This window comes from Manis pentadactyla, chromosome 3, assembly GCF_030020395.1.
Source record: "Manis pentadactyla isolate mManPen7 chromosome 3, mManPen7.hap1, whole genome shotgun sequence".
Taxonomy (NCBI): domain Eukaryota; kingdom Metazoa; phylum Chordata; class Mammalia; order Pholidota; family Manidae; genus Manis; species Manis pentadactyla.
In genome coordinates, this window is record NC_080021.1 from 79,964,217 (window position 1) to 79,976,930 (window position 12,714).

The 12,714-nt window shown below is 42.4% G+C and overlaps 1 protein-coding gene across 2 annotated transcripts in view; it reads left to right on the forward strand.

Annotated features, from left to right (window-relative positions):
• Positions 1-12,714, forward strand: part of LYN (LYN proto-oncogene, Src family tyrosine kinase) — a 120,404-nt gene that overhangs the window by 45,126 nt on the left and 62,564 nt on the right. The window contains exons 2-4 of one of the 2 annotated variants that reach the window (XM_057498061.1): positions 8,324-8,460; positions 11,396-11,441; positions 12,355-12,460. In XM_057498061.1, the coding sequence (XP_057354044.1) occupies positions 8,329-8,460; positions 11,396-11,441; positions 12,355-12,460 (284 nt within the window). In that variant the 5' untranslated portion in view covers positions 8,324-8,328. The remainder of the gene's footprint in view (positions 1-8,323; positions 8,461-11,395; positions 11,442-12,354; positions 12,461-12,714) is intronic. The other variant, XM_057498062.1, reaches the window with a different exon arrangement.

Here is a 12,714-nt window from a genome sequence, read left to right on the forward strand (position 1 = left end):
GCCCACTGCAATTTGTGTGTAGCAGGCTTACAGAATTTACAACTACATTTCAGCTGTGCCAAAAACACGGGGGTCAGGAAAAGGCATCCCATTCTCTATTTATCCCTTCAGCCCTCTGAATGGCAGCAGGTGGGAAAATAGCCTTAAGTTCACCAGCAGGGTTTGAATCTTTTCCATCAGGACTCCATTTCCTTAAGGCAAGAGTTTGGTCCTTCCCATTCCTTCCCTGACTCTTTAAGTAGATACAGGGTTTCTGTTGTGCTTTAGGGGAAGAAAGAAGCCACAGATTTTCTCCCTGTCCTTTGTATACCTGCTGACATATGCCTGGGCACTGGTGATTTGGGGGACTGTTAGACTGACCACCACCCCAAGACTGAATAGATCACATCAGGTCACTCAGAAACATCTAGAACCCCTTAAGACTTTCAACAGGCTGAATGACGGGAGCCTCTGGCTGTATGGTTTTGACTCCATCTTCCCTCCTTGCTTCTCCCTGTGTGAGATGACAAGCAAAGAGCTAAACAGCCCTTCTGTCAGACCTACAGCCTCCTCCTGCCTGGGTCTAGGCAGGAGGACCTGGAGCCATCCAGAAGTTCTTGAAGCCAACACCCTACTCTCTTTCCCAACTGGGGCTTATCCTAACAGTGGGGGAGGGGAGCTACAGGCCCCTTGGGCACAGGTTTTGTCCCAGTCTTACTCTTTCTAGTGCTCTTCAGGCTTCTCTTTCTCACTTCTTGTAAACCACATCCCTACCCTTCAAGGAGGATCCTGAGGACTTCCTCTTTGTCACAGACTGGAGATGATAGCCATAACATAAACAAGATGAAATCCTTGCCATACAGCAGGCAGCTGTGTCATCTAAGTTGCCAAGGACTTGCTCTGGATATGAAACCCAGAGGAAAAGTAGGAGACAGGGATCACCAGATGCCAAAGCCACACTGACTTAATTGCCCCAGCCACTGTTGCTGGCAGGTAGTACCGTACTGAAACCTTATTTGAGGCTGGGCAAGTTAGAAAGCCAGGCTCCAGAACCAGGCAGATCTTACCAGCTGTGTCAGCAATGGCTTTTTGGGAGATTTTGTGGAGGAAAAACATCGAGAATGTTTGAAAATGTATATAAGGACAAAAATCTTAGTTACCAAAGTAAAGAGAGTCTGGTGACATCCTTCTCAATTCTCTCCCTTTCAAAAGGAATTTAGGAAAATGGACAAAAGAAGACGAGCACTTAAGTTAGGTACAGATGGAGTTGATTGTGGAGATAAGTTCTGGCCTCTCTCCTCTTCTGCCGCCCAAGGCTACCAGTGAGGATTTTTCTGAGGACCGGGTGGTTTGGAGAAAACATTGCAACTGGCACAGACTGCCTTTTTAAAGGCTCATTCTTGAAAAGAAAACAATCAGAGTGTCTAAAAGGTTTCTGTGTAGCCAGACAAAGTAAATCTCTAGAGTTAAACTGGTACTGGAATGTAGGTGTGGGCCCTGGAGAACCTGATGTTAGGGATGAATTCCTGTGATTATTCTTGAGTCAAACTCAACCTACTTTTGAAGCTCACTTTTGTCTGAGATCATTACCACTGATCTCTGTATTGTTGGGGCTTTCTTTCTCTCCTGTCCTAAACTCCATAATTCAGAAAACTCCTGGAGATGAAGCTCACTTCAGAAACAGGCAGCAAGGCCTTGGGTGGGTGCAGCTTTGAAGCCGATGGGCCAAGTTCCAGTTTTACCTGAGACCTTTGATCACCTAGCCCTGGTTCACCTCTGGGCCTTTGCTTTCCTCATGTTGAAAATGCTGGCTACAGAAGAGGAAACTCCATGCTTTCTGCCCACACTGTTGGTCTCCTACCCTATTGCATTTTTGGTTACTCCAGAACGACCACTTGATATTACAGGGTCAGAAAAGAGGTCAGTAAAAGGAGGGAGACCTCAGAGCTCCCCATGACATGCCTTTGGCTGAGTAATTCACTTGTTGCTGGGAAAACTCAATGCAAATTAAAGCATTCCAGTTTGGGAAGTTGTGGTGAAGTTTTTTAAAAAAACGATTTTGGTTTCTTTTTGGTGGCTGCTGAAATAAAGGCACAAAATGCCTAAGTCATAATAAAAACAAAGCATGGTATCAACAGGGTTTCTTTTGTAGCACTTGGTAAAGTCAAGAAGTTTAGATTCTGAGGGGTTAAATCCTAGCAGCTTTGTTTTTAAATTGTAAGATCTAGGATTGGGTGTGAACTAGGTGTTAAAACAGAGATCAGATTTCATAGGGGGAAGTGGCATCCAATTTCCTATATTTGCTTTCTTTAAGCTCTGAAATTACCAGAAATTAGTGATTTTAAAACTTTCATGTAGCAGAGAGGAAGTTGAATTTGTGAACACTTGAAATATAATAGGCTGAAAAATATAGGTTAAAATATAACATATACGATGGGATACCTTTTAACCTGCAAAACCTATGATGAAAAACAAAATACTACCCAAAATGTAAGTTATATCCAAACTCAGGAGCCTCTTTGCACTGTTTCTCTCCCCTCTCCTTAATCACAGAGTGATACATACATTTACATTCAGGTCATCATGCAGTTCAAAAGTGGGCAGCAGAGTTGACATGGCAACTGTGTAAGGAGTGGAGGAGGGAGAGAGGGAGAAAATGTGCGTTTAGGTGGGGTAGGGGGCCTGTGTGCCAGCCTGCCAGTAAGATGGGAGATGTGCTTCTCTTCTCTTTTTGGGGTGGAGTACGGGTTGTCTGCGTGTTTCTCATTATGGGATTGTTTTTCTTCCAATGTTGGAGGAAAAACTAGCATTTGACCACATTTATTTATATACTTAACAAATTACAAATATTAACTAATTTAACTCATTTAATCCTCATAACAACCTAATGAGCTGGACAAAGTGATCTCTGTTTTTCAGAAGGTAGCTGAGGCACAGAGAGGTTAGGCAACTTGCCCAGGATCACCCAGTTAATAACTGATGGATCAGGATTGAGTTCAGTAATCCAGCTCCACAATTCTTACTCCAAAATAGTTTGCAAATTGTAATGTCTTCCATAGGAATTTTTAAGAGAAAATTTCCACATAGGATCTTATACCTTACAGGTAGACTTTGGAATCTAACCAACACGGTGGTGGATATCTCTTCAGATGTTTTTCTGTGCATATTAAATATGTATATGAATATGTGTGTGTAATTGTGTGTTAGTGTATTTCTTCAGTTAAGAATGATTGATGGTCAAGAATATCTGAATTATGCTAATATCTCTTGTTAACCCGACCTAATTTAATGAACTATCCCCTATAAATGGACACCTAGATTGTCTGTCTATCATATAAATAACATTAGTATGAGCACCCTTATTACCTAAAGAACAAATACTCTAAAAGTTCTAAATATAAAAACAAAACTTGGTAACTGGGAAGTGATGGAGGTATTAACTTACCTTATTGTGGCAATCATTTCATAATAGAGAGTATATCAAATTATCTTGTTGTATGCCTTAAATTTATACATGTTATATGTTAAGTATATCTCAGTAAGCTGGAGAAAAAAAAATCCCTAGAAGTGAAATTCTAAATGGACAATTGTTTCTTTGTTGAGCAAGTGGATAATTGTAGAGGCAGCAGGGTGATAACAAGGAGTCAAAATTCATCTTTTACCCCAAGGTCTGTCTTTTGTTTTTGTTTTTAAAGGATTTTAGTATTCTAAGGCCCTTAAAATGAGGATGAGTCACCCCAATGGATATTTGTCTCAGTGAAAGACAATTTTGGAGAAGCACTTGCCTCCCATTTCCGGGATGTCTTCTTGGTGGATGTCCCTTTGTGAGTAAAGGGCTGTGTCTTTTTATACCATCATCTTGAGCATGTGTGATACACATACCAGAGTTGTATTTGTATATCAAAACCTTGGTTATTATTATTAACCCAAAGTCCCACATATAAAATGTGCCTTCATTTACTGTTAAAAAAATTAAAGACATTGCCAACTACATCATCAACAGCACTTCGTGTAAAAGGCTATCTTAAGAAACCCTAGAATTCATGCTGGGGCCCTGCTTCCCCATGAGGGGCCTGGCCTACTTCCCCTTCCCCTGTGAAAGCACGGTGACCATGCTGTGCTCTGCTTTTCCTGCCAGGAAACTTGCTACAGCAAAAATCTACTACCCACCATGTCACCATGTCTGCCTGCATTCAATGAACTCTTTTCCTTGGCGAGAATTCTGTTTTCATTTTATTAAACTCATTATTGCCTTTTTGTGTAAAAGCATTTCCAATCCTCTTGAGAAGCAGGCTTTAAAAATAATCCCTTTGTTGGGCATCATTAATAGTAGATAAAACACAAGTTTCAAAATAGCCATCATATGGCACAATGGTGAGAGCACAGACTTTAGGCTGAAGCTGTGGGTGAGTCCCAGTGCCACTACTCACTCGCACTGTGGCTTTGGGCCAGTCATTTAAGCTTTCCGAGCTTAGTTTTACTCCTCTGTAAAGTGGGGCTAATAAAACCTGAGTGGTAGAGTTTCTTTGAGGATTGAGATGCTTAGAAAATTATATGTGTTCAGTTCAGAAACACTAAGGTGTGAATCATTGTAAAATGTAACTTATATCACTTGCAAGCATGTGTAAACCACTTTCTCAGTTTTTGTTGGGTGTACGTTGTATTTTCTACTTTTCCTGTAGCGTAAGGAATTAAATGCAAGACCTGGTTTGAGTTCAAGTTGCTCTTCCCCATGTCACAACAGGTTACTCCCTGAGCTTTTTTTATTTTATTTTAATTTTTTATTAAAGTATTATTCCCTGAGCTTTCTTGCTGGACTGTGGATAAACCACAGGGCCCCAAACACAAGGCTCCTGTCTGGTGGGTGGCCAGCAGAGGCCTGTTCAGCCTGAGCAGTGGGTGCACTGTGACCTATGTGGAGTGGAATTGTAGTTGTTTTCATCTACAGTATATATATTTGGTTCTCAGTTGGCCATGGTGATGTGAGAGGTGAAAACATGAAACAGGCATAAATAAATGATAATCCTGGTACTATCTCCATCCCCTCACACATGCACCTGCTTTTAATTTTCACCCTTCATCTTCCTTCCATGGCCATGCCCCTTGGGCAGTTGCCACCGTCTCTCTACCTGGTGCCCTTGCAGGGTCTGTGTCTCCCTTCTCCCACTTCAGCTCTCTTCTCCCTCATCACTTCCTAAAGAGTTCTCACTCATAAGTGGAGATCTCCTATCATCTTCCCTGGTTAAAAATTTTTTGTGGCTTCCTGCTGAAATAAAGGCCACTTTGCTTGGCATGACATATGATGAGCATACCACAAAGTACTTTCCTAATCTCATCTCCTGATTTCACACACACACCCCAGGGGTTTCTAACATTTTGAACAATATTTTGCATAGAGTTGTTCATAATACCCTCCTACTTTCTCCCCTCTCTAACTTACAATTTTGAAAATTCCAAATCTATTTTAAAAAATAAAAGAATGTCCTCACCTAGATTCACTACTTTTTAAATATTTGTCACATTTGTCCTCCACCCTCTTGTTCTTTTTGGCCAAAATGTTGAGCCTCGCAGACAGCATGAGTGCTCATCCCTGCAGTCCTGGCCAACAGCTCCTGGATACCGGGATTCTCCTGCAAAACCACACCACCTTTGCCACGCCTGTAAAGCTGAACAATTCCCTACTTTCTTGTTCAAACATATTCAGATTTCCCCAATTATCCCAGCTCTGTCTTTGCGGACCCACTGCGCCCCATCCAGGATTCCTTAAAGCTCACGATTCGTGTCTCTCTAGTCTCTTAACGTGGAACAATCCGGTTCCCACTCCACCCCCATCTCCTTCTCACCCCAACCCCCCGCCGCCTGTTCATTTGAAGTATTCAGACTAGTTGTCTTTGGCGCACTTTATGGATGTGTGTGATTGTTTTGTTCCTCTAACCTTTGTATTTCGTACAAACCAGAAGTTAGTTGTAGAGGTCTCTTTCTGTGTCTTTTAAAACAGCGATGACTGAGGTGGGTTTTGCCTCCTTTCCTTCTTGTCCACCTTGGCAATAGGGGTCCGGCTGAGCATGCAGGAAGCCCCATGTGCAGCAGCCAGAGCTGCTCGGTCTGCTCTTTCTACAAATGCGCTCTGAGCACCTGTGGTGCGCAGGCCCTGTTCTGGGTTGCTTCCTGTAGGAGAGCTGACAATACATACAACATGTATTGGAACATCGGGAGTGAAAGGAAAAAGAGAGTGTAAAGCGTGGGGAGTGGGCAGAAGGGTGATCACCCTTTTCAACGGGTGGTTGCTGAAGAACTGTCCGGGGAGGTAATATTTGCGTCGACATCAAAGCCAGAGACAGAACGGGAGCAGCAGCCAGGCCGGGCGGGGCTGTAGCGCTGCCTGAGGGGCAGGGAGAGGGCGGGGTCTGCGTCCGGTGGGCGGGGCCGGCAGGGCTCCTCCCTCGGGGCGGCTCGACGGGCGGGGTGCGGCGCGTGCCGCGCGCGAGACCGTGGCCTGTGCTCTGTCCGTCCTTTATATAGCACCGTTTTAACGGCTGATAGGTAAACCGAACTATTTGGGAGGGTAGAGGGACTGGTGAAAAAGAACTCTCCTGTTTATTTACAGATAAACTTTCAAGCCCTTCTCTATTTCAAAAACATTAGCGTATGAAAAAAAGCTGTTTTGAATCAAAGTTCTTGTTTCCCCTTTATTTTGGGAACTACAGTTTGCTAGTTTCAGAAAGAGGTGTGGCTGTCCATTAGAGCCTTTCATACCTCAATAATGAAATGATAAACAAGTTGAAGGTCGCAGACCAACTGGAGGCCTGCGGGACACAGGGCAGAGATGAGCTGTTTCAACAATGCGGAATAGATGCTAGTGTAGAGGACATCGGGATATACCTAAGAATAATTCCCCACCCGCCCTAGATGCTCCCTAATTCAACAGCCTCCTCTCCAAGTCATCTCCCCGAAATCAACGCTGTTCCCTCTGATGTTCTGGGCAGTATCCCCAACGGCAGTGCTTCAGAATTACACAGATCTGGTGGGGAGCACCCTGCCCTCATCGGACCTCAAGAGCATTTCCTGGAATGTGTCCAGGGAATCTGTTCTGTTAAGTCTAGATAATTCTGGTGTTCCTTCAGCTTGGGCACCACTACCCTGTAGGACCTTCCAACGGAGTTCGTAGCAGATTGCGTTTTGTTTTTAACGTGTAGATTTGACCACGAGGCTGTACTGTGAGTCAGGGTTTATATCTGATTTCAGTTTTTAAAGTCATCTTTTTTAGTCCCCAGAGTGCTTTGTGTGGTGCTCCACACATCTTAGTATTAACTGAGTAAGTGAATGAAAGAGTTTAGCATTAGAAGCAAGGTCATGTCATTCCGTGCTGGTCAAGCACGAGTAAGCCCCTTCCACCGTCCATTCTTCCTCCTAAGTCTTTTGCCTGGTCTTGGCTTGCTGAGGCCGTCGTTGGTGCCTCCAGCTCTGCCATCTCTCCTGGTTTCCACACTTGGATATCTGATTACTGAGAAGCCTGCTGGATTTGATCATTTGGATGTTCCTACAAGCATCTTTTCTCCAATACCTGTCTTCTCATTTTCTTCCAGGCTTGGTGAAGGCCACACCATTTTCCTAGGCCCCAGGCCACATTGCACTGGAGTCAGGTTTTGGGCTCTGTAGCTCCCAGTTGTGCTTGCCTTTGAGGCTTCCAGCCCCTTCACTTTACCTTACAGTTGTGTCATTAGTCCAGGGTATAAAAAACTAGCATTGCACCCAGGGTGCTCCCCCTGTCCAGCCACTCGTGGTCACCCCTTTCTGCTCCTTGGCTAAAGGGTTTTGCATTATAGAACTAATGCCCTGAAAGGATCAGCTTGAACGAGTTCCCTCAAGAGGCCATGTCATCTCAGGTTCAGTACTTTTTACTGAAGTTCCTTCTTCCTGGAAACCCTTTACTGCCTTTACACCTGGGCCCTCCCATTGGACTCAGTGTTCCCTTCTGGATGCAACCCCTGACCACATCCTTTCCTCTTGCCTGAGTTAGATGTCCTTTCTTAGGTCCTGTGCATCCACTGTCCCTGACTCTTCACAAACACACATTTTTGCCACAAGAGCATGATCCCCTTTAGGGAAAGAATAATGTCTTGGTGACATAAAATTGATGCTCAGTAAATAGTTGCTGAATGAATGAATGAACAAATGAATGAACAAGCAAACTGGTTTGTAAACAATATCTACCTTTGAATTTGTTAAACTATGCTAAAGGATAAAAATGCATTGTTTTATTCTTTGTTAATGGAGAAATTTTGGTGGCTTGAAGCCAATTCTAGAATGGTAAAACAATGTCATTGCTTTTATATTCCAACAGGAAATATGGGATGTATAAAATCAAAAAGGAAAGACAATCTGAATGACGATGGAATAGATTTGAAGACTCAACCAGTACGTAATACTGACCGAACTATTTATGTGAGAGATCCAACGTCCAATAAACAGCAAAGGCCAGTAAGTAGATAGTCTCAGGAGAGAATTCCCACAGCAGGATCAAAGCATGGCTGCATAATTTAAACACCAAATCTGGAACATGTGCATGCAAACAAAATCACATAATTACTTGGGCCTCAAATATTTTTTGATAATGTCTTTATAACTTAATCCTTTAAAGAGCTTATAAACATTTTAGGGATAACCAGGCCACTTATTATACAATAAAAGGGCGTTGGCCACCTTTTTATAGATGAAAACAATCATCTTTCATATCACTGGTGCAAAGACCCACTCATGTATACAGATATTTATCTATCAGAGCTTGTGTGACTTAGGATAAGTAGTGAGGTCAGTGCAGTGGTCTGGAAGCAGAAGAAAATGCTGGATTCAAGTTTGAAGCCAAGATAGGTGCTAATATGACCTTTGGCATATCATGCTTTATCCCATCTTGACATTCTTCAATTAGTTCAAAATAGTACAGATACTAAAGTTGTCATGAGTTACTATAGAACATTAAAAGATCTTAGAAAACACAACTAATTCTGCCCCCTAACCCTGGACAAATATCTGTACCAGAAATTTTATATGAGTGATGTGCTGTTCGGTGTGTTTGGAGAATTCTTGGCAAAAGAGGAATTAATACTGTACCACATTTCATGGAAAAGAGGAACAGAGACTTGAAAAATTACAACCTTAAATGTACTTTATTTCAGATCTTATATCCTTTCCATCTATTCTCTCACTATAAATAGGTATATTTTCCTATAGTCTGGTTTTTATGGAATTCCTCAGCACTTACTCTGGAGGCAGTTTATTCCAGTTTCATCCATGCCATTAAGAGTTTTCATAGTGTCTCTAGTCTGACACGTTTGTAAATGCCTTGGCCTTCTAGAAGTGTATTATTGTGATCAAGCCCTTCTGCCAGCCCTCTCCCCACCATTCCCCATTATCTTGCAGGTGTGTCATATGTCAACGTTGCATGTCATTGTTGAAATTGATAACTCACCACTGGCCTTCTTAAAAGGAAGTGGAGATGAAAAGTGAATATACATTATGCTATTAATTAGTTATACATACATTTCTAGGTAGATAAATTAATGTAATTTACATACAGAAACTCAAAATGTGTAAGATTATTAATAACTTTAATAATTTAGTGATAACAAGTATATATAAATATAATATTAAAAACATTACAAAAACAGGTATAGATATAGAACTGTATTACTTAAATATGATTAAAAGAAAATAAAGTCACAAGCAGTTTTTTTATAGACTTCAAAGATCTCATAAATGGAATCTGACCTTTTCTGGCATCACATACTATATATTTTACATGCTTTAAAACCCAAGTTTTTGTTTTGTTTTGTTTTTAATGATGAACCAAGATGTCCTTTATTCAGAAAAACAAAGCAAAAGAGACAAACTTACACATCATTTTTCCTCTTCTTAAGAGTAAAGGAGGTTAAAGATGAGGTCAGAAAGCAGAAGCAGTAGACATGGCTGAGACTTTCCCATGCCCTCAGGTACAGTACAGTCTGTGTCTTCCATGGTCATAAACACCTTGTTTCCTGGCCGTGGATAACACTCTCCGCTCCATGCCACACATGCCAGAATGCATGCCCTGGATTGACTCCAGGTGGTGATCTGATGAGATGATGAAGTTGAATCCATGCACATTCAACAATGCTGTAAGGACATTTTAGGGAGAAAGTTATGGTGAATGAGTTGCATAGATGTGTTTTGGTCTTATAAAAAGTATATTAAAACATTTGTTAATTAAGGACTCTGATATTTGAAAATCAGCTTGCTGCTTCAAAATGATTTAACTGATTTCTCATCTTCTAATTCTTTCCTCTAAATTATTTATAATTGATCATATACCTAATTATGCAAATATAAATGATTTAAAAGTCAGTATCAAATTTCTTGAAATAAGATTTGAAGGATAATATGGACCCAAGCTTTCCTGATGCCAGAGAGTATAGTAACCCCCTTTGCCCCACCAGCCTTACAGTTGGAGATTTTATGCATTGACTTTCATCAGAAATTTAAATTTCAGTACGAACTATTTTGGTCCCATTCCATTAAGTCACTTAATCAAAGAGAGAAGTCACACGATTTGTGGGTATAGGCCTCTGACCATACCTTCCTTAAAAGGGGCCCACAAAATCTTATACATCCTCCCATGGTCATGGAAAGAAAAAGGAATTTGATTTAAAAGGTAACTGAGGGGGCCTTTGAAGCCTCCCTGAAACTCATCTCCCAACTAAAATAACAGGGATGCCATTTGTCCCCATGATGGAATCAGGGTCAGCATAGAAGGCCTGGCCCCGTTAGGACTTGTTCTCAGCTCCCAGTGACAGAGCCCTGATTACAGTTTTGTAAACAAGTCTGGGAAGCCTGGGGATGAGCAGTCCTGGACCAGGGTGGCAACTCCAGGCCACCACCTCCAGTCTTCTGCTCTGCCATCCCTGGTGTTTTCCAGTGGTCACACGTCTCCAGGCAGAAAGAAGGCAAGGGAAATGGTGAGTGTCCCCAAAGCCACAACCATTTTGTTTATAAATACACTTCCCTCCAAAACTGCCTAGAAAGCTAGAGAATTGGGAAACATAGTCACTTAGCTGGGCAAATTACCACCTCAGTTAATATTAGGGATCTGTTACCAAACAAGAGGGAGGATGATGACTGGGCAAGCATCAGGCAGCCCCAGTCTGGAGCCCTGTTCGTGTCCTGCCTCCACAGGCCAATGGCACCTTTTAGGAGGAAAATCCTGTCTCATGTAGATGACACTTTGCTGAGCTGTGCAGATAGGGATGCAGCTCTACAGAATTTTTTCTCTGTACTCCTCTTCTTTCCAGCTTATAAATTACCAAAACTCAATTCCTATGGTTAGAATATGAGTAAGAAAAGTTAATTGTAAAATTTTTTTCTAACAAATATTCTCTCCTAGGTTCCAGAATCTCAGCTCTTACCAGGACAGAGGTTTCAGACTAAAGGTATGTTTGCATAGGAACATGGTAGTTTCTTTTCTTTACTGGTAGAGATGCTGAAAGTAGTTGCCCAGGGTGATTTCACTTATTTTTCTGTTGTGGAAAAATACACATATTTATCATTTTACCCATTTTTAAGTACACAGTTCCACGATATTAAGTATATTCACATTATCAGGTAATCATCCCTACTATCCATCTCCAGAACTTTTCTATCATCCTAAACTGGAACTCGGTCCCCATTAAACACTAACTCCCTTTCTTCCCCCTCCCAGCCTTTGACAACCACCATTCTCCTTTCTGGCTCTATGAGTTTGATACTCTAGGAATCTCATATAAGTGGAGATACAGGATTTGCCCTTTTGTGATTGGTTCATTTCACTTAGCATAATGCCTTCAAGGTTCATGTATGTTTTTGCACATGACAGGATTCTCCTATTTTTTAAAGCTGAATGATATTCCCCCGTGAGTGTGTGTGCACGCACATGTATATATACACCACGCTTTGTTTATCCATTCGTCACTGGACATTTGGATTGTTTCCTGTTTTTTGCTGTTGTGATAATGCTGCTGTGAACATCACTGTAGCATTTCTTAAATATAGGCTTGGAATTAATTATAGCTGTCGGTCTGTATGACTTGAGATAACAAGCGTGGTACCCAGCGTGGATAGTGTGCTACTTCCTGTCAACAAGTCTGGGAAGCCTGGGGATGAGCAGTCCTCTACCAGGGTGGCAACTCCAGGCCACCTCCAGTCTTCTGCTCTGCCATCCCTGGTAGGCCCTGAGCCCCACTGGGAGGGAAGCCCACATCGTTCTTCCCGTTGCCTTTCTCTTGCCTTTTGTGCCTGATGAGCGTTTGTTAAAATGCTTCTGCTGATGGATTCTTGAAGGTCTTTGCTTCCATCCTTCATTTTTAGATCCAGAGGAGCAAGGAGACATTGTGGTAGCCTTGTACCCCTATGACGGCATCCATCCAGATGACTTGTCTTTCAAGAAAGGAGAGAGGATGAAGGTCCTGGAGGAGTAAGTGCAACTAGGCACAGTGCCCGCTGCCCCTTACTCAGGCCCGAGTCCTGCAGACAACCCTCCCCCTCTTTGCTTCCTGTGGCACAGCTATAGCCAGACCCTCCTCTGGTGGTGGGCAGGAGGCCCCCACCCTCCTTGAGGCCAGCAGGGCTCCAGGAGCAGAAGGAATAGATCTGAAGGAATTTTCCTCTTATGCCTGGCTGTGAGCACTCTCCAGGAGTGCTTTGAAGACAGACACCAATTTCTTTCTG